The sequence below is a fragment of the Electrophorus electricus genome, chromosome 4 (genome assembly GCF_041902795.1).
Source record: "Electrophorus electricus isolate QZ-2024a chromosome 4, ASM4190279v1, whole genome shotgun sequence".
Taxonomy (NCBI): Eukaryota; Metazoa; Chordata; class Actinopteri; order Gymnotiformes; family Gymnotidae; genus Electrophorus; species Electrophorus electricus.
In genome coordinates this window covers 30,896,265-30,916,269 of record NC_137500.1, presented here as the reverse complement: position 1 = coordinate 30,916,269, position 20,005 = coordinate 30,896,265, and the positions used below count along the sequence as shown (strand labels likewise).

At 47.7% G+C, this 20,005-nt stretch overlaps 1 protein-coding gene across 29 annotated transcripts in view; it reads left to right on the top strand.

Annotated features, from left to right (window-relative positions):
* The window catches only part of map2 (microtubule-associated protein 2), an 86,301-nt gene that overhangs the window by 58,240 nt on the left and 8,056 nt on the right, over positions 1–20,005 (top strand). For 8 of the 29 annotated variants that reach the window (XM_081713219.1, XM_035535897.2, XM_081713220.1 and 5 more), the window contains 12 exons: positions 1,746–1,850; positions 4,674–4,748; positions 6,612–6,824; positions 8,925–9,194; positions 10,665–14,030; positions 14,330–14,533; positions 14,868–15,005; positions 16,175–16,233; positions 17,714–17,905; positions 18,300–18,444; positions 18,910–18,966; positions 19,298–19,617. In XM_081713219.1, the coding sequence (XP_081569345.1) occupies positions 1,746–1,850; positions 4,674–4,748; positions 6,612–6,824; positions 8,925–9,194; positions 10,665–14,030; positions 14,330–14,533; positions 14,868–15,005; positions 16,175–16,233; positions 17,714–17,905; positions 18,300–18,444; positions 18,910–18,966; positions 19,298–19,617 (5,144 nt within the window). Of the gene's footprint in view, positions 1–1,745; positions 1,851–4,673; positions 4,749–6,611; positions 6,825–8,921; positions 9,195–10,664; positions 14,031–14,329; positions 14,534–14,867; positions 15,006–16,174; positions 16,234–17,713; positions 17,906–18,299; positions 18,445–18,909; positions 18,967–19,297; positions 19,618–20,005 lie in introns of all 29 variants that reach the window. The other 21 variants (XM_081713216.1, XM_081713224.1, XM_081713226.1 and 18 more) reach the window with 17 other exon arrangements.

The window sequence follows — 20,005 nt, the reverse complement described above, 5'->3', positions numbered from 1 at the left end:
CCGCCTAAAGAGACCCCGCCGCACTAGCTCGCTCCCCGGATAACCCCCACCCCACCCCACCCCACCCCCGCGCAGTGCCTATAGCGTGCAGGATGTGGGAGGACGAATGGAGCGTAACCGCGTCAAAGGCTTTGCGAGCCGTCGTAATGGCGCACTTCTGAACCTGTGCAGCTACTAATACGCCACGGGCCTGTTAATTAATAAAAGTAAACAGCTCATATATGTGCTAGTAGTCACCTGACAAATGAAACCACATGCGATAAGGCTTGTAGTTTATTATGTTTATGGCTTGTATGTTTACAGTGAGTTTTGGGCAGCTTGTCTTGCGGAAAAAGTAGGCAGGTGTAAGTAAAGGTGTGCTTTATTACCGATGTAGAGCTACAGCTGAGCGGTTGTGCCGTTTTGGGGCTGGCCAACACCTGCGCTGGTGCCGAACCCGGGTGCACAGGCGCATTTTGCTTTGGGGTCCTCGTCCGTTAATTCCCTGCTCACTCTCATTCCCTCACGTGGCGTTATGTTCGGGTCGTTCAGCACCACGTTACGCAACAGCAAGTGGAGAAGATCTGGCATTTTCTAAAAGCCTCTCTAAAGGACGGCCTCGTGCTTCGAGCGTGATTGTTAGAAGATGATTCGTTTGGAACATTTTTCAACGTGGCAGACGACAGTTCGCAGCTCACTGTGTTGTGGAACGCACCACATTTGCATAACTCCCATAACGTTTTACAGAAATGGCATAATGATATGAGTAATGAATAATGCTTTAATTACACCATAAAATAAATACATACAATTAAAAAATAAGAGAGATGAATTTGAATCCAAAGATTGAAATTTGGCAAAACTGCATCGGTTGTGATAAGCTAGGTGATCCCTAAACCTTTGAAATTTGTGAAACACATTTTTTTCTTGACTTTCCTGACCAGCTACTCTGTGGGTTGGGTATGAGATTGCTCCCTAATTGGAGACTTGCTGTTCGTGAGCGCTCTGTCCGCTGTTGCCATGACAATTTGTTCTCTCACAACACTGCCAGTCCCGTTGCTGTCCTTATCCAACAAACAGAAAACGTTTCGCTCGTCCTCATGTCCTCTTCGCATCATTTTCAGTTGCTGCTCGGTGAAGGAAAAACAGATGGAATGAAAACACAAGTATTATTCCATTTGCTTTATAACCACATTCGAGTCTTCAGAGAAAAACAGACTCAGGTTCGTTAACCTTGAACTGGAACCTGGGCCGAAAACAGGACATTCCCTGTCTTTAGCTACAAGGCGGAAAATCTTCTAAGGATAATTGTGTCTGTGCGAACCCATAGGGCGTTTTTTGTCAGCATTTTCCCACCCTATAATGAAGGAATTTTAACTGGCTTAAACTGTCCAGAGCTGACACAAATCGTGGGCATGTTAGGTGAATTCCGATCGTGTCGGGGAAGTACGGCTGTGTGGCGTAGGGGTGGATGCTGGTGTGAGGGCATCACTATCTACCCTGGACTACCCTGCACCTCTGTGCAGTCCCAGAGCTCAGGGATGGGGGAGGGGCAGTGAAGTCCTGCTGGTTTCTGAGGATGTCCCACACTGCATTGTTCTGTGTGTTTGTCCGACACATTTGAATGCTCGAAGGACTTGGATGTCGGAGAGAGAACAGAGAGAACAGTCCAAGTCTTCAGGGCTGGGAGTGACTGTCACTCAGATATGCTGATTGTGTGTGTGTGTGTGTGTGTGTGTGTGTGTGTGTTTGTCTGTGTGTCACAGAGCAAGTGTCCGCGCGGATCGTACAGGAGGTGACAGCTGAGGCGGTGGCAGTGCTGAAGGGAGAGCAGGAGCTGCACCCAGACACTGCTGTCAGACTGCCCTCAGGTAGGGTATTAGAACCCCACTACTGTCAGACTGCCCTCAGGTAGGGTACTAGAGCCCCACTGCTGTCAGACTGCCCTCAGGTAGGGTATTAGAGCCCCACTGCTGTCAGACTGCCCTCAGGTAGGGTACTAGAGCCCCACTGCTGTCAGACTGCCCTCAGGTAGGGTACTAGAGCCCCACTGCTGTCAGACTGCCCTCAGGTAGGGTACTAGAGCCCCACTGCTGTCAGACTGCCCTCAGGTAGGGTACTAGAGCCCCACTGCTGTCAGACTGCCCTCAGGTAGGGTACTAGAGCCCCACTGCTGTCAGACTGCCCTCAGGTAGGGTACTAGAGCCCCACTGCTGTCAGACTGCCCTCAGGTAGGGTATTAGAGCCCCACTGCTGTCAGACTGCCCTCAGGTAGGGTAATAGAACCCCACTGCTGTCAGACTGCCCTCAGGTAGGGTACTAGAGCCCCACTGCTGTCAGACTGCCCTCAGGTAGGGTACTAGAGCCCCACTGCTGTCAGACTGCCCTCAGGTAGGGTATTAGAGCCCCACTGCTGTCAGACTGCCCTCAGGTAGGGTACTAGAGCCCCACTGCTGTCAGACTGCCCTCAGGTAGGGTACTAGAGCCCCACTGCTGTCAGACTGCCCTCAGGTAGGGTACTAGAGCCCCACTGCTGTCAGACTGCCCTCAGGTAGGGTACTAGAGCCCCACTGCTGTCAGACTGCCCTCAGGTAGGGTACTAGAGCCCCACTGCTGTCAGACTGCCCTCAGGTAGGGTACTAGAGCCCCACTGCTGTCAGACTGCCCTCAGGTAGGGTACTAGAACTTCACTGCTGCCATGCAACAACAGTTATGTAGTTATGCAACAACACAAGTGACCCCACAGGTAGATAGCACCAGCACTGGGAGAGACTGCTGTCAGGTAGTGCTGCCACTGGGCCAGGATCACAGGCAGGTATCCTGGCACAGAGGTAGGTTACACCCTATCATCCTGGTACAGAGGCACACGGTATGATCTTCAGGTAGGTTACACTGCCATCATGGAGACTCATAGCAGAACATGCTGGTCCTGTGTTTGCTTGAGATGGGAAGTCGATGTACTTGACAGGTTTTCGTTCACACCTTTGCGATTGCTGGAATGGCATATCTGTCCCGCTGTGTAACAGTGTTTCTTTAAGCTTAGCATTTTTTCCTTTGTCTCTGTCTCTCTCTCTCTCTCTCTCTGTTTCTCCCTCCCCAGTCTCTCTCTCCTGTCTCTCTCTCCCTCTCTCTCTCTTTCTCCTCTCCCTTCTCTCTGTTTCTCCCTCCCCAGTCTCTCTCTCCTGTCTCTCTCTCTCTCTCTCTCTCTGTTTCTCCCTCCCCAGTCTCTCTCTCCTGTCTCTCTCCCTCCTCTCTCTCCCTCTCCTCTCCCTTCGCTCTGTTTCTCCCTCCCCAGTCTCTCTCTCCTGTCTCTCTCTCTCTCTCTCTCCCTCTCTCTCTCTCTTTCTCCTCTCCCTTCTCTGTTTCTCCCTCCCCAGTCTCTCTCTCCTGTCTCTCTCTCTCTCTCTCTCTCTCTCTCTCTCTCTCTGTTTCTCCCTCCCCAGTCTCTCTCTCCTGTCTCTCTCCTGTCTCTCTCCCTCCTCTCTCTCCCTCTCCTCTGACTCTCTCTCTCTCTGTTTTGGTGGCCTGGCTGTGAATTAGCAGTCACAGTCTTTTGTGATGTGGCATTAATGTCTATTTAAAACATGTGAAATGGTTTTGTACATGAACACATTTACATTAAATACAGTGTGTGCATCCCTGCAGGTCTTCTATGGCACACCTAGATGTGGGTACAGTAGCCAAAAACTACTCAACTAAAAGTATTGTTACTTTAAAAAAATACTTGGGAGTAAATGTAGACATGCAAAACTCAAAAGTAGGTAAGTCATATTTTAAAGCACTGTGCAACAAAATATTCAGGTTTTTGTCTAACTAATATAATCAAAACAGAGCTGCAGAATCCCAGCCTGATTAGGAAGCAGATCCAAACATTTCTCTTCAAATTAATTGTAAAACACTTGTCAACTTCAAATGATGTGCCATGTCCTCATTTAAGATTCCTTTCACACCACATAAATAAGACAAGAAAATCCAAAAGTGGCTTTGGTGGAGTCAGTATTCCCGCAATAGCAGGATGTGGGTCTAGGATCTTAAAACGACTGAAAAATGTTCTAAATTTTACTGAGGTACATGTGATGGAGTAAGTGTAGTACGTTTTGAGCCACCTGTGGTTATACTCAGGCAGTGGTGGGGAAACCAACACCAGATAGACTGGGAAGCATGAGTGGGACTCGCATTCACTACTGTTATTGTGAGTGCGTGTGTGTGCATGTGTGTGTGTGTGTATTGTGAGTGCGTGTTTGTGTGTATTGTTTGTGTGTGTGTGCTTGTGTGCGTGTGTATTGTGAATGCGTGTTTGTGTGTACTGTGAGTGTGTGTGTGTGTGTGTGTATGTGCGTGGGTATGTGTGTGTGTATTGTGAGTGCGTGTTTGTGTGTATTGTGAGTGTGTGTGTGTGTGCTTGTGTGTGTGTGTATTGTGAATGCGTGTTTGTATGTACTGTGAGTGTGTGTGTATGTGTATTGTGACTGTGTGTGTGTGGGTATGTGTGTGTGTGCTTGTGTGTGTGTGTGTATTGTGAGTGCGTGTTTGTGTGTGTGTGTATGTGTGGGTGATGGGAGCGAAGTCTCTAGCGTGACTGCATACCCTCCCCAGGCTTGCGCTGCTTCTCATCCTTCACTGCGTTCTTCCATGGCAGGCAGTTCTCTGCACCTCCCGATCTCCTAACCGTGCCCTCTTCTTTGTGTGTGCAGTGGAAGACTCCGCCAACCTGCCCCCATCTCCGCCTCCCTCACCCGCAGCCGAGCACTTTGGCCCGCTGGAGCAAGGTACGTTCCTGCCCTGCAGTCTCTGGGGTGTGAGCGTGTGGGTGGGTGTGTGTGTATGAGCGCGCTCACGAAGGCACGCATGTGTGTACGGATGTGTGCATAAAGATGTGAGTGTAAAGTGTGTTCATGGTTTCGGCGTGTCTCCATCTTCGTCGATCACGGGCGCCATGAGAGGAGGTTTATTTTTTTTGGGCCTCACATCAACTGTGCGATGAGCCGCCAGCTCCTGCCCAACAGGGGGAGCCAGAGAGAGCCGCGCTGGGGGAGACACGGGCACAGCGCTGACTTGGTCACCTCCTCCTCTTCCTCATTTCTCCTCGGCACGTGTTATGGACGCTCGCTCTCATCACACAGTCTTCGGAAGACTCAGCCTGGACGGAAACAATGTCCCCTCACCTCCATCTCCATCACCCCGCTGCCTCCGTCCCTACACTCTTGGCGCTGTTAGGAGGCTCCACCCTGCATGAGTTCCTCCACCCGAGCCCTCCCCTCAGTCCCATCTTCTCTCAGCCGCGGTCTCCGCCCTCGATTAACCTCCGGGTGACTGGGGAACGCCCCCCCACCCTCACACCACACGCTCTTCCTGTTCTTTCCTGTCTGCATGTTGTGCTGTCGGTGCCGTTAATGTTGTGGGCCTGCGCTTGTATGTTTGTTCCTGTGTTAGTTTTTTTTTGTTCGTTATTTATTTCCCTGACTGCATCTCTCTCTGTCTCTCTGCTCAGTGGTGGTAAGGGCACCCCGTTAGAGCTAGCGGAGGTCTGTACCATTGTCCTCTGACACTGCCTACGTTGCCATGGAAACTGACATGGAAAAGCCACTTCAGGAGCAGGGTCTTCCGTATATCCGTGCTTGTGCTGACTTTGTACCAGACGCAGCAGTGAGGAGCCGACAGGCGCTCTGCACCGCCGTGGCCGGGCGAGACGAGAGGACAACGCAGAATGCAAACCGTCCAATCCCACAAATAAATACAAATGACCACTGGGTTGTAGACCCAGTCAGGCATTAACCTGTCAGGATATTACTGCGTTATAGGAAACAGAAGTAGAAAGGCAGGAAATAGAAAGGAAAGGTGTAAATAATGCTGACTGACTCATGGCAGATAAGTGCAGTGTGTGTTTTACCAGTTGAGTTGTTTAAAGCGATGCTCTTTCATGCTGTATCACATCCCAGAAATGGTGCCACCACAGCAGATTTCTGTGTTTCTGGTCTGGTGTCTTGTGTATATGTGTGCGGCTGTGTTGTGTGTATGTACATGTGTGTGTGTCTCTGTCTCACTTCCTTTGAGTCTCTCTGACTCTAGTATCCTGCCTCAGCGTTACTGTTTTCTATCTCTATTTTTCTGCCGCTACCGTATATATTTCCTCTCTTCCTCCTTACTCTTTCTCTCATGTTCCCTTTCAGCGCCTCCATGTTCTTCCTCTCCACTCTCCTCTTGGTCTTCCTCACTTTTTCCCGCCTCAGCACTTTTTGTCCTTTTCTTACTTTCCGTCACTTTCCGTATCCCCCGATCCCCTACTCTCTCTGCTTCTCTCTCACTCTCTCCTCAACTCATTCTCTCTCCCTCTCTCTCCCTCTCTCCCCCTCTCTCTCTCCCTCTCCCTGTCCCCCCACCTCTCTCTCTCCCTCTCTCTCCCCTCTCTCTCTCCCCTCTCTCTCTCTCTCTCCCCTCTCTCTCTCTCCCCTCTCCCCTCTCTCTCTCTCCCTCTCTCCCTCTCTCTCTCTCCCCTCTCTCTCCCCTCTCTCTCTCTCCCTCTCTCCCTCTCTCTCTCTCCCCTCTCTCTCTCCCTCTCTCTGCCCCCCCACCTCTCTCTTTCCGTGTGCGGATTTCCCTGCAGCTCCTTCTCCTTGTGTGTCTGTTTGTAGATGTAGGGGATGAGGAGGCAGGGCCTCTCCGCCGCTTCCAAAATTCTCGGGAGAGGTGCAAGTTCCTCGCCCCCTCCATCTCAGTTTCAGTGCCTGAGGATGAGCCCTACTACTCTGACGAGGAGTACTATGACCACCCCTTATTCAGCCCCGAGTGGACCCTCTCGGGGTCGGGCCCGCCAGGGCAGGCTGCTGCTTTTAGGCAGATCGAAGGTGAACCACGCATGGTTCCTCTCCGCCATCCCGCCTCCCCTCCTGCTCCCCTCTCCAGACCTCTCCTCCTTTCTTTATATCCTGACCTCTGCACCCCTCTTTTCCTCTCTCTCCCTCCCCTTCTGTCTTCCGTTTCTGTTGTGTTGTGCACGCTCCGTCTGTGGAGCGTTCCACGTTCTCTCGTTGGTCCGCGTGTTTTTTTTCCGGGACATTTCATCGCAAGTCATTTGGCTCGGTTTAGAATGTGCATCTGGTGGCCTGAGAGGGCGTACGCAGTCCGAGGCGCCGTTAGTGTGAAGCGCTCAGTAGACGAATAAACCTTCACTTTTACGCCGGAGCCCAATGACTTGCCACATCAGCAGGTCAGTCGAGCATGTTGTGCACATTTTTTCTTCTGCCTGTTTGGTGTGTCCGTCTTTCTGTCCGTCTGACTCTGTCTGTTCGTCATCTGGCCCAAAAAAACATACTCACCTGTCCATGCCCCGCCCCCAACATCAAGTTCCGCCCCATTTCCCCACCTGCTGATGTACACATGCTGTAGATCACAGGAAGACTTTCAGCTCTTCTCTTTGTGGTGTGCACTCTTATGCACGCACGCACAAACATACACACACACACACTTTTTAAATTTGCTTACTGTCTTGCATAAGTCAGTAAATTCCCTGATCCTTTGCTCCTTCTCTCACTCTGCTCCCATTTCACCATGGCATTGACCTGGGGTGTCAGTCCCAGAACCAGTGTCAGTCCCAGAACCAGGGTCACGCCCAGAACCAGTGTCACTACTAGAGCCAGGGTCACTACCAGAACCAGTGTCACTACTAGAGCCAGGGTCACGCCCAGAACCAGTGTCACTACTAGAGCCAGGGTCACGCCCAGAACCAGTGTCACAACTAGAGCCAGGGTCACTACCAGAACCAGGGTCACTATCGGAACCAGGGTCACTACCAGCATTGTTCTCTGCAGCCCACCTAAAGGTTTTCTGAGCTGCTGACTTCTGCTGACAGACTGTGACTCCCTCAAGCAGGATTTCTTGCTAAAGCAAAAAACCTACTACACCCACAGGGGTGCTAAAGTGGTAATGTTTCCAATGTGCTTTCATCTGCAGAGAAGGTTTTAACCCAAACATCTCATATCTCAGTCTCATAAATTGAAATGCTGCTAAGTACGAAGGTAAATAGCCCCGGATTTGAAGAATAGGCAGCGTGCATGATGTTGGGATGGAGAGAGAGAGAGTCTAGTAGACCTTTATTGCCGTGTGAATCCCAGGTGCTGCAGAGCTAAGCAGAGATAGTCCTGGTGTGACTCGAAAGGAGTCAAAACAACTCCCCTCACATGCAGGGGCTTCCCAGCTGTGACTCATTTCACCCCTGTGTTCAACATTTAGCAACTTCTTTCCGGATTCTTTCACGATTCATTATTTACTGTTTTTATTCCTGACCAACTCCTCCGTGACAGGGAGGTTAATGAGGTGTCCCTGAAGCCCCAAACTGCAATGCACAGTGCTGACCCAGGACTACCTCAGCACTACTAATACAGATGACTGTAAATACGGTCATGAGCGCTAAATACCCGGATATAGGGCATATTGTCATGGGAGCACAGGGGTTCTTCTGTTGTTTCCCACACCACACCCTGGTCTGCATATTGCGGTGACTCCTCATCGGGTCTCCAGCTCTTTATCAGTCAGGATAAAGTGTGTTTGAGAATACTTTTATTACAATATAATTTTTAGAATATACAAGGCCAGTTTCTCTGCCTAGTCTGGGTCTGGTAAACTGTCCCATATAGATAAGATCATTTACATGATATTATATATAATATAATGTGTATCTGATAAATGGTTTCGCCAATGTTCTAAGATGGGGAACTATTTCAATATTTTATAATAGCCTACTCAGTGATACAGTGGGATACTGTTATTAAACTAAGGGGTTGCTACTGTTCGTGCCACATTCATACTGAAACAGTACACATGCATCATTTGGGTTGGTTTCATTCTCACCAGAGCTGAAAGTGTCCCGCTTCCTTCAACCCCTATAACCCAAGTCTGTGTTGTCCCGTAGTCTTGATGTTCCACTTGTCCCCCTGTCTGTTAAGAAGAAGAGACCATAGAGGCTCTTTCCGCAGCGGAGGAGGAAGAGGAGGACACTCCTTCAGCAGCTTTAGAGGAGCAGGAGGAGGAGGAGGAGGAGTGGACTGGGGAGGAGCCTGAGCAGGAACCCCCATCCGAGCTCTTAGAGCAGGCAGCGGTGGCAGGCGAGGCCCAGGCTTTGCCCTGTCCGCAGGCCGAGATCCGGGCACTTACTGCTGGCCCAGAAGCTCCTAACGGGAGCACCGAGGAGCCAGAGAGGGAAGAGAGCCCTGAGAAAGGTGTGTCCTCCCTCCTCTGCAGCCTGCATGTTTTTCCTTTTGCTTTCCAACCAAAACACAAAAAAGAAAAAGAAAGAAAAAGCCATAGCTAAAGGTGCAAGCTGAGGAAATGTGGGAGGTTGTCCTCTTCTCTGCTCACGCTGCCAGGCAACACAGGCTTGATGGTGCTCCGCTTCTGTGGCCAGAGCTGTGTTACTTTACCTTTTTCTCTTTGCTATTTTTTTCCTCTAAGTGCTGTTTTTCAGTGCAGTCACTGTCTTCTGTTTTTCTGGTGAAGCTTTCTCTCGAGCACACTGCTTTCTCCCGTCTGGTGCTACAGCTGCCAGGCTGACCTCTGCCGCCGCCTGTGGTTCATTGCTCAGTGGTTGTTGTTTTTTTTTGTTGCCAGCTACATTGCCAGTGTATGGAGGTTTCTGTACAGCATGCTGTGGTCAATCACCTGTGTTTGATTCAGCTCAAGATTTGGTTGAAATCCTATGATTTTAGTCTGCTTTACCAGAGGGTTTTTTTTTTGCGCTTTGTTCATTTTGGTTTTCTGCCTACATTTTTTAAATTTTATTTTTCTTTATCAAGCCATTTCATCTGTTATATTCCAAAACCTAAAAGGTGTATTTTCCCCAAGTATTTAATTTGTATTGTCTTTATTTGTCTCAGGTAAAATAAATATTCAAAGATTTCACAAGCAGAACGGTCTCTGTTGACTATGGCAGCATTTTTTCCACTAATTTGTTGAACAAGATCAGGGCATTTACACAAACAAATTATTTGATAAATCCATTAAGGCTCAAACTAAAGTACGTACGTATGTATGTATGTATGTACACATATATATAGTTTCCAGAGAAACAGAACATTTCAGACAGAGGTCCTTCATAAGCTGTCTGAAACGTCCTACTTCTCTGAAAACTTTGTGTACTTTACTACAGTTCGGAATATCTCCACATCTCTTACTGCACTACAGTGTGTGTGTGCGTGTGTGTGTGTGTGTGTGTGTATGTGTGTGTGTGTGTGTGTGTGTGTGTGTGTGTGTATATATATATATATATATATATATATATATATATATATATATATATATATATATATATAAAATCTCTACTGATATTTATACTATATTTATTAAACAGATTTATTATACTTTATTAAAGTCATCATGTGATGAAACCCTTCCAAACCCATGTGTGGTGCACTGACAGCTGCTTCGTATCAGGCCAAAGCCACCTTGGACATTTCACCATCATCATGTGGATCTTATCCATCCAACATTTTGCATGTTGGTGCGGTCACATCCATGCCATCGCTTCCTTCACTACTGAATTGGTATGTGCCGTTTTGTTTCATCTGCAGTGCTGTGCGTCGTGCAGAATGCTGGGCTTTGCTTGTCTGTGTGGTGGTTGGCCTGGCAAATCCATTTAGGCCCAGATCGAATCGTAATGCAGCACAACCAGATCACTTAAGATTTGTTTTCAGCTGTGAAGATGGATGCAGAAAAGCCATGTGGGGAGAGGACCACACCGGTTGGCATGGACTTCACTCAGTCAGAGGTGCGTCCGGGTGACCTCCCCTCTTACCAGAGTGTTGCACCTGACAAAGGCATGTCAGACACCCTGTTACCGACCCTGTGTGACACGGAGGATTTTGCTATTTCCCCCAATGGCCAGGGGCATACCAAAGACCCTACAGATGCTTTAGCTCACAAGGCTGATTCGCCATTTGGTACCAAGAAATCTGCTTCTTCGGATGAAGCCGACTCCAGTAAGGTTCCAACACGTGAAGAGCAATCACTGGAAGCAGAATCAGTCATTACTGGAGACAAGAAGATAGAGGTTACAGCAAGTGCCAAAACTCCAGAAGTGCCTGGAAAAGACTCTCCCAGCTTGGACAAGGAGAAAGAACAAATTAAGGACAAGTCTGGAATGTCTGCTTACTTTGAGACCACAACATTGAAATCAGATGAAGACAGAAGCCAGCGGGAAGGTTATTATGAGCTTAGTGCTACATCGGATGAGACAGAAAATGCTGTTTCAGTTCCAGAAATCAGCTACAGTACCCTGGCTCAGATGGATGAAAAGCCTGAAACTCAAAAGGGTACAATGGAGGAGCAAAAGGTTCTCCCGCTAGCTGAAAAGAGGGACGATTGTCGGCTCTCTCCCGGAAAACTGGCCCTTGAACAAAGAAGCTATTCCTTAAATATCACCATCGGCACTATGGATCAGAGCGGAGGTCAAGGGCGGCCCAGGAACTTCTCCCCCTTGGCGACAGACATCATGTCTTACACCAGTGGAAGCCTGGATGAATCTGCCGACTACCTTCCCATCACAACTCCTTCAGTGGAGAAAGTTCCATCTTTCCCACCGCTGATCCTGGAGACATCCGCTTCTGTCCCAACTCCATCCAGTTCCCCTCCCAAGGAGACAGTAGCTGAGGTCAAGCCCGCAAGTCCACAGCCAGAATCTCCTGAGTCTCCTCTGCCTACCAAGTACTCCTACAAAAACGGTGGCATTGTGATGGCGCCAGATCTGCCTGAAATGCTAGACTTGGCAGGTACCCGATCCAGGCTGATGTCTGAGAACACAGACCCTGAGATCATGAGGAGGAAGTCAGTGCCAGCAGATATGCCAACACTTGTGAGTGACTCATTAGCCCATTTACTTCAGGGCAGCCAAAGTCAGAGAGTCGCAAAAAGTGAGGGACAGTTGGAAGAACAGGGATACTGTGTTTTCAGCGAGTATTCGGGTCCCATGCCATCTCCTGCAGATTTGCACAGTCCAATGGAACCTCCACCAATGCAAATCTTCAACACTATGATATCAGAGGAGAGAGAGGCAAGTCCGGCTCCAAGCGGACAAGAGAGCCCAACATTTAAGTATATTAAGGAGGACATCACCCCACGAGCAGAAGAACGGAAGGATACAACAGAAGAACCGAGCAAGAAAGAAAGTGTTGAGGCAAAGCAGTCAGAAAAACTAAGTGACACCTTTGTCACCCCAACTGTGACAGTCACCTTGGAAGAGGCAAGGCCTAGTCTTGATGCACAGGCCAAGCTTATGGCTGAGCAAGAGGCTGAAATAGCTGATTATGAGAGGCAAATACGCAAGCTGGAAATGGAGGACCGGCCTTTGAGTGTAGAGGAGGAGCGGGAACTCCAAGAGCTGAGGGAGAAGGTGAAGAACAAGCCAGATTTGGTGCACCAGGAGGCCTATGAGGAGGTAGATGCGGAAGATGTGTACCAGCTCACTGGAGTTGCCAAAGACAGGATTGCTAGACCTATCAAACCATCCCCAGCATCGTCGGTAGAGAGTGCCCCGGAGGAGGAGAAAGTGCAAGTTGACACAGAGAAACCCAAACAAGTAGAGGACAAAGAGGCTCTGAAAGCCGAGCCAATGAAATTGTCTCCTGCTGGATCTGTTGAGAAACCCACTAAAGAGGATGCACCCCTAGTGGAAGCTGTTAAGGAGAAGAAAGCTATTGTTGAGGACCAGGTGCAGTCAGATCTTGTAAAGACTGAGAAGCCTGAGGCACAGAATATGGAGGATGAAATAGAACTGGGGGAAGAGCCTGAGGAACTCATGGAGGAAGCAAAACCACTTAAGCCTGATGCCTTGGTGACAGAGAGACCTGAGCCAGAAATCACTGAGACAGAGATGCTTGAAACAGACAACATTGAAATGAAGATGGCTGAAGCAGACAGGCTTGAAACAGAGGTGCCTGAAACAGGCAAGGTTAAAATACAGAAAGCTGAAGCAGACAGGCTTAAAACAGAGGTGCCTGAAACAGGCAAGGTTGAAATGCAGAAAGCTGAAGCAGACAGGCTTAAAACAGAGGTGCCTGAAACAGGCAAGGTTGAAATGCAGAAAGCTGAAGCAGACAGGCTTAAAACAGAGGTGCCTGAAACAGGCAAGGTTGAAATGCAGAAAGCTGAAGCAGACAGGCTTAAAACAGAGGTGCCTGAAACAAGCAAAGTTGAAATGCAGAAGGCTGAAGCAGACAGGCTTAAAACAGAGGTGCCTGAAAGAAGCAAGGTTGAAATGCAGAAGGCTGAAGCAGACAGGCTTGAAACAGAGGTACCTGAAACAGGCAAGGTTGAAATGCAGAAGGCTGAAGCAGACAGGGTTAAAACAGAGGTGCCTGAAACAAGCAAAGTTGAAATGCAGAAGGCTGAAGCAGACAGGCTTAAAACAGAGGTGCCCGAAACAAGCAAGGTTGAAATGCAGAAGGCTGAAGCAGACAGGCTTGAAACAGAGGTACCTGAAACAGGCATGGTTGAAATGCAGAAGGATGAAACACAACAGTTGGAAACAGCAAAGTTTGAAACAGAGTGGGTTGAAATGGAAAAGGTTGACGAAGAGAAGACTAAATCAAAGCAGGCTGAAGCAGACATGACTAAGGCCGAAGTGGAGGACAAAGAAGATGAAGAGGAAGAAGAAGAGGAGCTTCACAGGGCAGGTTCAGTGGTGGAGGAGACCGCAGAACCTCGAGCTGCCATCGAGTCTGTAGTGACTGTGGAAGATGACTTCATCACAGTGGTGCAGACCATTGACGAGAGAGAGGAGCCTGGCCACAGCGTGCGATTCTTCGCTCCTCCTGAGGAAGAACCACCTCAGCAACTCCAAGAGGAAGAAGAGGAAGAAGAATCAGTGGAAATGGCTCAGGAAGTAGAGATGGAAGCTGCTAGCCTTGAGGAAGTTCCAGATGTCCCAGAAGTTGTGCAAGTTGCTGTGTGCCTTCCGAGGGAGATACCAGAAAGTGAGGGTGTCACCGAGAGCTACGATGACTACAAAGATGAAACCACAATGGATGATTCCATCTTGGATAGTTCCTGGGTGGACACTCAAGGTGATTCGTGTTTTTATTTATTAATTTTTATTAGTCTTTTTTATTTATTTATTTATTTGTAATGTTGAAAACCAGAAGCAGAAATACATTTTTATTGTTAAAAAAGGTTTTAAAGGATCATGTTTCTAAAAGTATATTTATTATGTTTCACAGAGTTCAGTCGAGTAACATTTAATGCTGGTATTAGAGCATTTATTATAAATATATGCATTTTAATATCTAATAGCGCCTCGGTCTGTTTGATAGGAGGTTGATTTTGGTCATAATCTTGGTTTCATCCGTTTGCCTCTCATTGTCAGCAGACGATGATAGAAGCATGGCAACTGAGAAAATAGAGCCTCTCCCCAGAATGGAAAGCCCTGCTAAGCAGCCGCCCACTGAGAAACAACCCAAGCAGAAGGCTAAGGGAGGCAGGGTCAAGGGCCGCATCTCCACCCCTGAACGCAAACCTGTCTGCAAGGAGCCGGCGCTCATCCAGAGGGAGGACATGAAGAAGAAAAAAGGTCTCTAATGCACCAATGTCCGTGGCAAAGTATTTGCCTGAACGGTATTACGTTATTGTGTAAGATCCTTGTAAGGTTCATGGCAGAATAGCAAATGATATATGTGTATATTACCCACCTCAAATTCAAACTGGTCTTGTTGTTCTTTAATTAATGTGTTTTGTCAAGTGTCTGTCTATTATTCTATTATTTGTTTGAGTAACTTTGTGACTCCCTTTGAGACTTTGAGTAACTATTCCTTATTTGAAGCGGCATGCCTGGATGGTCTCACGCCCTCAGTCCGGGGACCTGCTGCCTTTGCCTCTTTCACTCACTCTCTTTTTCCCTTTCATAGCTATGATTAAGAAGGTTGAGCTCGCAAAAAAATCTGAAACTCAGAGCCATTCTCCCTCCCGGAGGAGTGTTTTAAAGTCCACCGTAAGACACCCTAGACCTACCCAGCACCACGCCTGGGCTAAGAGGAAACCCGCAGGTGATCAGCTGGAAAGGCTCGTGCAATGTGGCTGGCAATCGTACACTGGCGTGTCATTGTGGAAGTGATGTTTGTCCCTTTGCTTTATGTTTTTTTTTTATTATTATTGCTGTTATTGTTTTGTTGTTGTTTTGCTCATGGATGTTGATTTATATTTAAGTGAAGTGTTTTTATTTCGTTTTTTTATTTTGAAATCTGCTTCACTATTGCTGTCTGTGCTCACGGAATATCTCCGTCATCTTATTTATTGGTCTCAGCACTCACGTCTGCTGCTTTGCCCTACGTTTGCCTATGGACTGCGATCGTGCTGTGCAGTGACTTTGCATTTTGTTAAGCAATAAGCATGCACTGCGTCTTGGATGAGTGTGTGTGATTGTGACTCTGCAAGGGTGAGTGTTTTTCACTATAGAAACACGACTTCCACTACGGGTAGCCGTTCTTACCCAAGAGCCTCACTGGGCATGTCGTACGTCTGCAGCGGTTGCCAGGCAACTGTTACTTTGTAGTTATAGGCCTGCTAAGAATATGGCCTCGCACTGGAAGAGAGAAACAGGTATAAAGATAGCTAGAGAGAGAGGAAGAGAGAGAGCTCCCTGTCCTCATCAGGGTCCCCTTCTCTCTGGTAACTAAATTTGAATTTATGTTTAAAATCTGATAAATTGCTGCAGAAGCCCAGTTCGAAGTTACAATAAAGCCTCTTATGTAATGAAAGCAGTTATTTAAATCTGGATAATACTATGCCAGAAAACTTCAAAGCAGTCTCTAAAGCTCAGATGTGGGTTGGACACACTTCCATTTAGGTTTCAGTGACCAGAATAAAAATAAATGCTCAAGCTACTGTCTTGAGCACTAACAAAAGTTAATTAACGGCTCTTCGGGAGTCTAGAGTAAATTAAGCTAAAGTCTAAACGTTAAAATGAATTTGAAGTCCAAAAGCATTGCTGTATGCATGCTGAGGCTGACGTTTGACAGGGTTGGTATGAGAGAGAGCAAACGTTTGTTTTTGTCTGCATGTCTCTCATTTTCCAATTGTTTGTATATTCTTTTAAAGAATAAACACTGACAATCCCAGTATCCCTCTCCTTTTCTCACTCTCTCTCGCTCTCTCTCTCTCTCTCTCTCTCTCTCTCTCTCTCTCTCTCTACCTCTCTCTTTCTACCTCTCTCCAGTGTCGGCAGACGGGCGTCAGCCCCTCGGTGGGTTGAGGCACTCCAGAGATCGGGCATCTGTAAGTATCCCCTACATGAGCACCTCTAAACATGACACATTTGGATAGAAGTCAAAGTAGTTCAGCACCATGCCGTAGTATGGTCAGTATTTCCTGTGGACAGACATGTATGTATACCCTAATTACCGACACACTCAGTGGAGCTAGGGTGCATTGCTCACTTCACTATTATTACAACCTTTAGTGGTCCTGAGTAAAGGAACGTGAACTTGAATTATAATCTTGGGCATCCTCACCACTTATGAGAGACTTTAACCGAGTGGTATGAGATTCGCCAGCACTAAATCTCACACCTGCGGTGTTAGTAAACTAACTGATGTTAAAGGGTTAACTGTTGTCCAGAACAACTTACAATAGTGCTTTGTTGTATCCGTGGAAGAATATTAGGTGGTATTAAAATAGTGTTACACAATACACTGATCTGGATGGTTTAAAATCTCTTTGGAATATGATATTTAGGACAGTTTGTGATCTAATTCTAACTGGTGACTACCTGAAATTCTATGCAGTTAATGATATGGCTACAAGACTCTCACTGTACCATGTCTGCACCTTGACTTGTTACTGGTCACTTACCCTAACAAATGCAACAGTTGAGACTGGCCAGGGGACTCTCTGCACACTATAGAAAACTCTGTATGCAATTATTCCTTCCGTCTGCATCCTGTAGCTATTTGCAATATCGATACATGCAAGTATAATCATTAATAAACAATATATCATCCAACCCTCTCTGCTCAACCAATCAAGCCAGCCTTCATTTTTTTTCCATTGACCCACCTGAACATTCCATCCGTTTGGCATTTTCCGTTCATTCCACCAGTGCTGCTGATTGCATGCCTCCATTACCCATAACCCCAAGGTTATCCACCATTTCACACATCTGTGAACGCGGTGAGACTACTTCATGCCTTCGAGCTATCCCAGCCATGGTGTTTATTCTGCTCTGACCTCAGCTGCCATTAAAGACCTCTACAGATTTTCGGTTTACACGTACTTGTTCACATAATTGCTGTTATTTTCCTCAAATTTTCTGCAAATCCCTGCCGGCTCGGTCCAAATGCCGCTCTCCGCGTGGTGTTTGAGGTTCCCGCCCATTTCATCGCCTGGACTAGCAGGACTGCATCTTTAGTCATTGTGAAATGTTTATAAAATCCCTCTAATCCACAAAATGGGTTTTTTAATCAGGAGAGAATAATATTCCTGCAGACGGCAGATTCTACACACAGAGTGTGACGTTAAATAGTTTGACGTACTCCTCGTTAGTACTCGAAGGACTTCTTGAGCACACTGGAGCATGTTTTGTGTCATGTTAAGTGCTTAATTTTCCATGAGTGTCACTGTGTTATCTCATTTGTGTTTGATATAACCCTTCTTCACATGGTGTTTTTTTTTCCCATTGTTTAATTAAAATTGGTTTCGTTGTTTTTGCATGAACAAACTGTTCTGTCTTCCAATTCCCATGCACTGTCCATCACAGACCCCCAGTTCAGCATCACTAACAAAGATCCCCACCTGTAAAATGCGGGCGTCGGCTCATCTTCCACCCCACCCCAACTCTGCCAGCCCCTCCTCTAAAACAAGCCCATTGGTGGAGACAGCTCCCTTTGAGCCCCGCCCCTCCTTGGCAGGTCCACAAGACTCACCTGCACTTAACAGTCATTTAGGCAAGGTAAGAAAGGTGAAGCCATAGTTGTTTAGTGCAATCTCATAAAAAACTAGAAATGTAGAATTGCAAGATTAAAGAATCTCTGAGCATAGGAGCACGGATGTGGTTCAATAAATAAACTGTAATTCATGGTTAAAAAGAACCAGATTTCATTTAGCTTGATTGCTTTGGAAATTCAGACGAGAGGGAGCCAGTTCTCTGTGTTTGGTTCTCTGCAATAGCAGCTCAAATGACACACTTTATAAACAGGAGTTGTATGCTAACGTTTGAGGATGCAGGGGCCAATGTAAACACTACACACATCCTTCTTGAACGGTTGGAAACTGCTGTGGTGGCCAGACCGCTGAGGCGGCGTGTGGTCAGGGTGTAAGCCAATCTCTGCCTCCTCTCAACCCAGGACGGAGGTTCTCGGAGCCCAGAGAAGAGGTCGTCTCTGCCCCGGCCCGCATCCATCCTGTCCCGCCGCACACACCCGGCCGAGCAGGAGGAGAGCTCCACATCTATCACGAGCAGTGGATCCACAGCGCCGCGCAGACCCACATGTACGCACGCACACGTGCACACACACACGGACACACAAACAAACATTTAGATTTATTGCATTTAGCAAACGCTATTCATAGAATGTATCCTAGCGAGTACAGTAGGTCAGATACTAGGTAACTAGGATGCTAATAGATACAAGAGTCAATGCTGATACCTAGGAAGAAATGCAAAATGGAAATATCGCTTTCATGTAGACACACATACGCCCACATATGCACTCACACATGTGCACATGCATATACCCACTTTTTAGAAACATTCTCTAGTTTTCTCAGGATATGCCACACAAATGTAATGACAGATGAAATAAATTTTTTAGCTGCTTAGGCATAGGGGTCCAGTTAATTTGGGGGCTTTGATCATGTTTTGACTAGTGCACGGTGATTTAAATGTAATACAAAAAAAACGTCTCATTTGGCTCCGCCCCCTCTCCATTCCCCGCCCTCTCTCCCCTCCCATAGCCTTTCGCACTGAAGTCAGAGCGGAGCATAGGACAGGCAGGTCACCCAGCATGACAGGTAGACTGCGTATTTTGACCTAGCCTATCTTGCTTGCCATACCGTTCCTCACCACCAGGGTGGACACAGTTATGTTTGCACGTGATGCATTATTTTAATGTTGAATGTATGTTTAATTTTGTCCAGCTTTGTTGTTCTCTTCAGCTCTCCCTGCAAATTTAACATCAACGATAGTGTCTATAGGTTGTCCTTCAAAGTTATAAAAGCAAATTTAAGACATTCAAATTTGAGCTGTGTTGAAACCATCCTGTTGAAGAGTGAAAACTGTCCAGTGTCCACAGCTCGCCTTGGTGAGCGGGTGTGTGATCTTCACACTGCCCTCCGTCCACAGGCACGGTGTCTGCCCGCTCCCGATCGGCCCGGAGCGGCACATCGACACCCCGGACGCCCGGCTCTGCGGCAGTCACGCCCGGCACCCCGCCCAGCTACTCCTGCCGCACCCCGGGCACCCCCCGCACGCCAGGCACCCCCAAGTCCCTCAGCTTGCTCTCTCAGGAGAAAAAGGTGGCCATCATCCGCACCCCCCCCAAATCGCCCGCCACGACTCCTAAGCAGCTGCGCGTGATCAACCAGCCCCTGCCCGACCTCAGGAACGTCAAGTCCAAGATCGGCTCCACGGATAACATCAAGTACCAGCCTAAAGGGGGCCAGGCAAGTCTGTGCACTACCGCTGTCAGCCAATCAACTGCCATCTAGCCTTCCTGTAGTACCCCCACCATCAGACTCTCAAACAGGTGCCATGTGGCAGATCTTAGCACCTGTTTCAAGGGACACAAATTTTTGCATGTCTTGTGATTTATATCAGAAATGTTTCACATTTTTATGAAATAAGTGGTTTAGAGATGAGTGAAGGGTTTGGACAGAGGGTGGGTTCTGCTGCTATGCTCTTTCAGCCCTGACTAGCATGCTGGGCTGTGGTCAGTGTGTCCCACACACAGTGGTGTTGCCTTGTGCCTCCATGTGTCTGTACAAAGTGTCTGGCATTGCGATTTTGAACGGCACCTTAAGAATGAGTCTCTAATTTTATGAAGTCTTATAA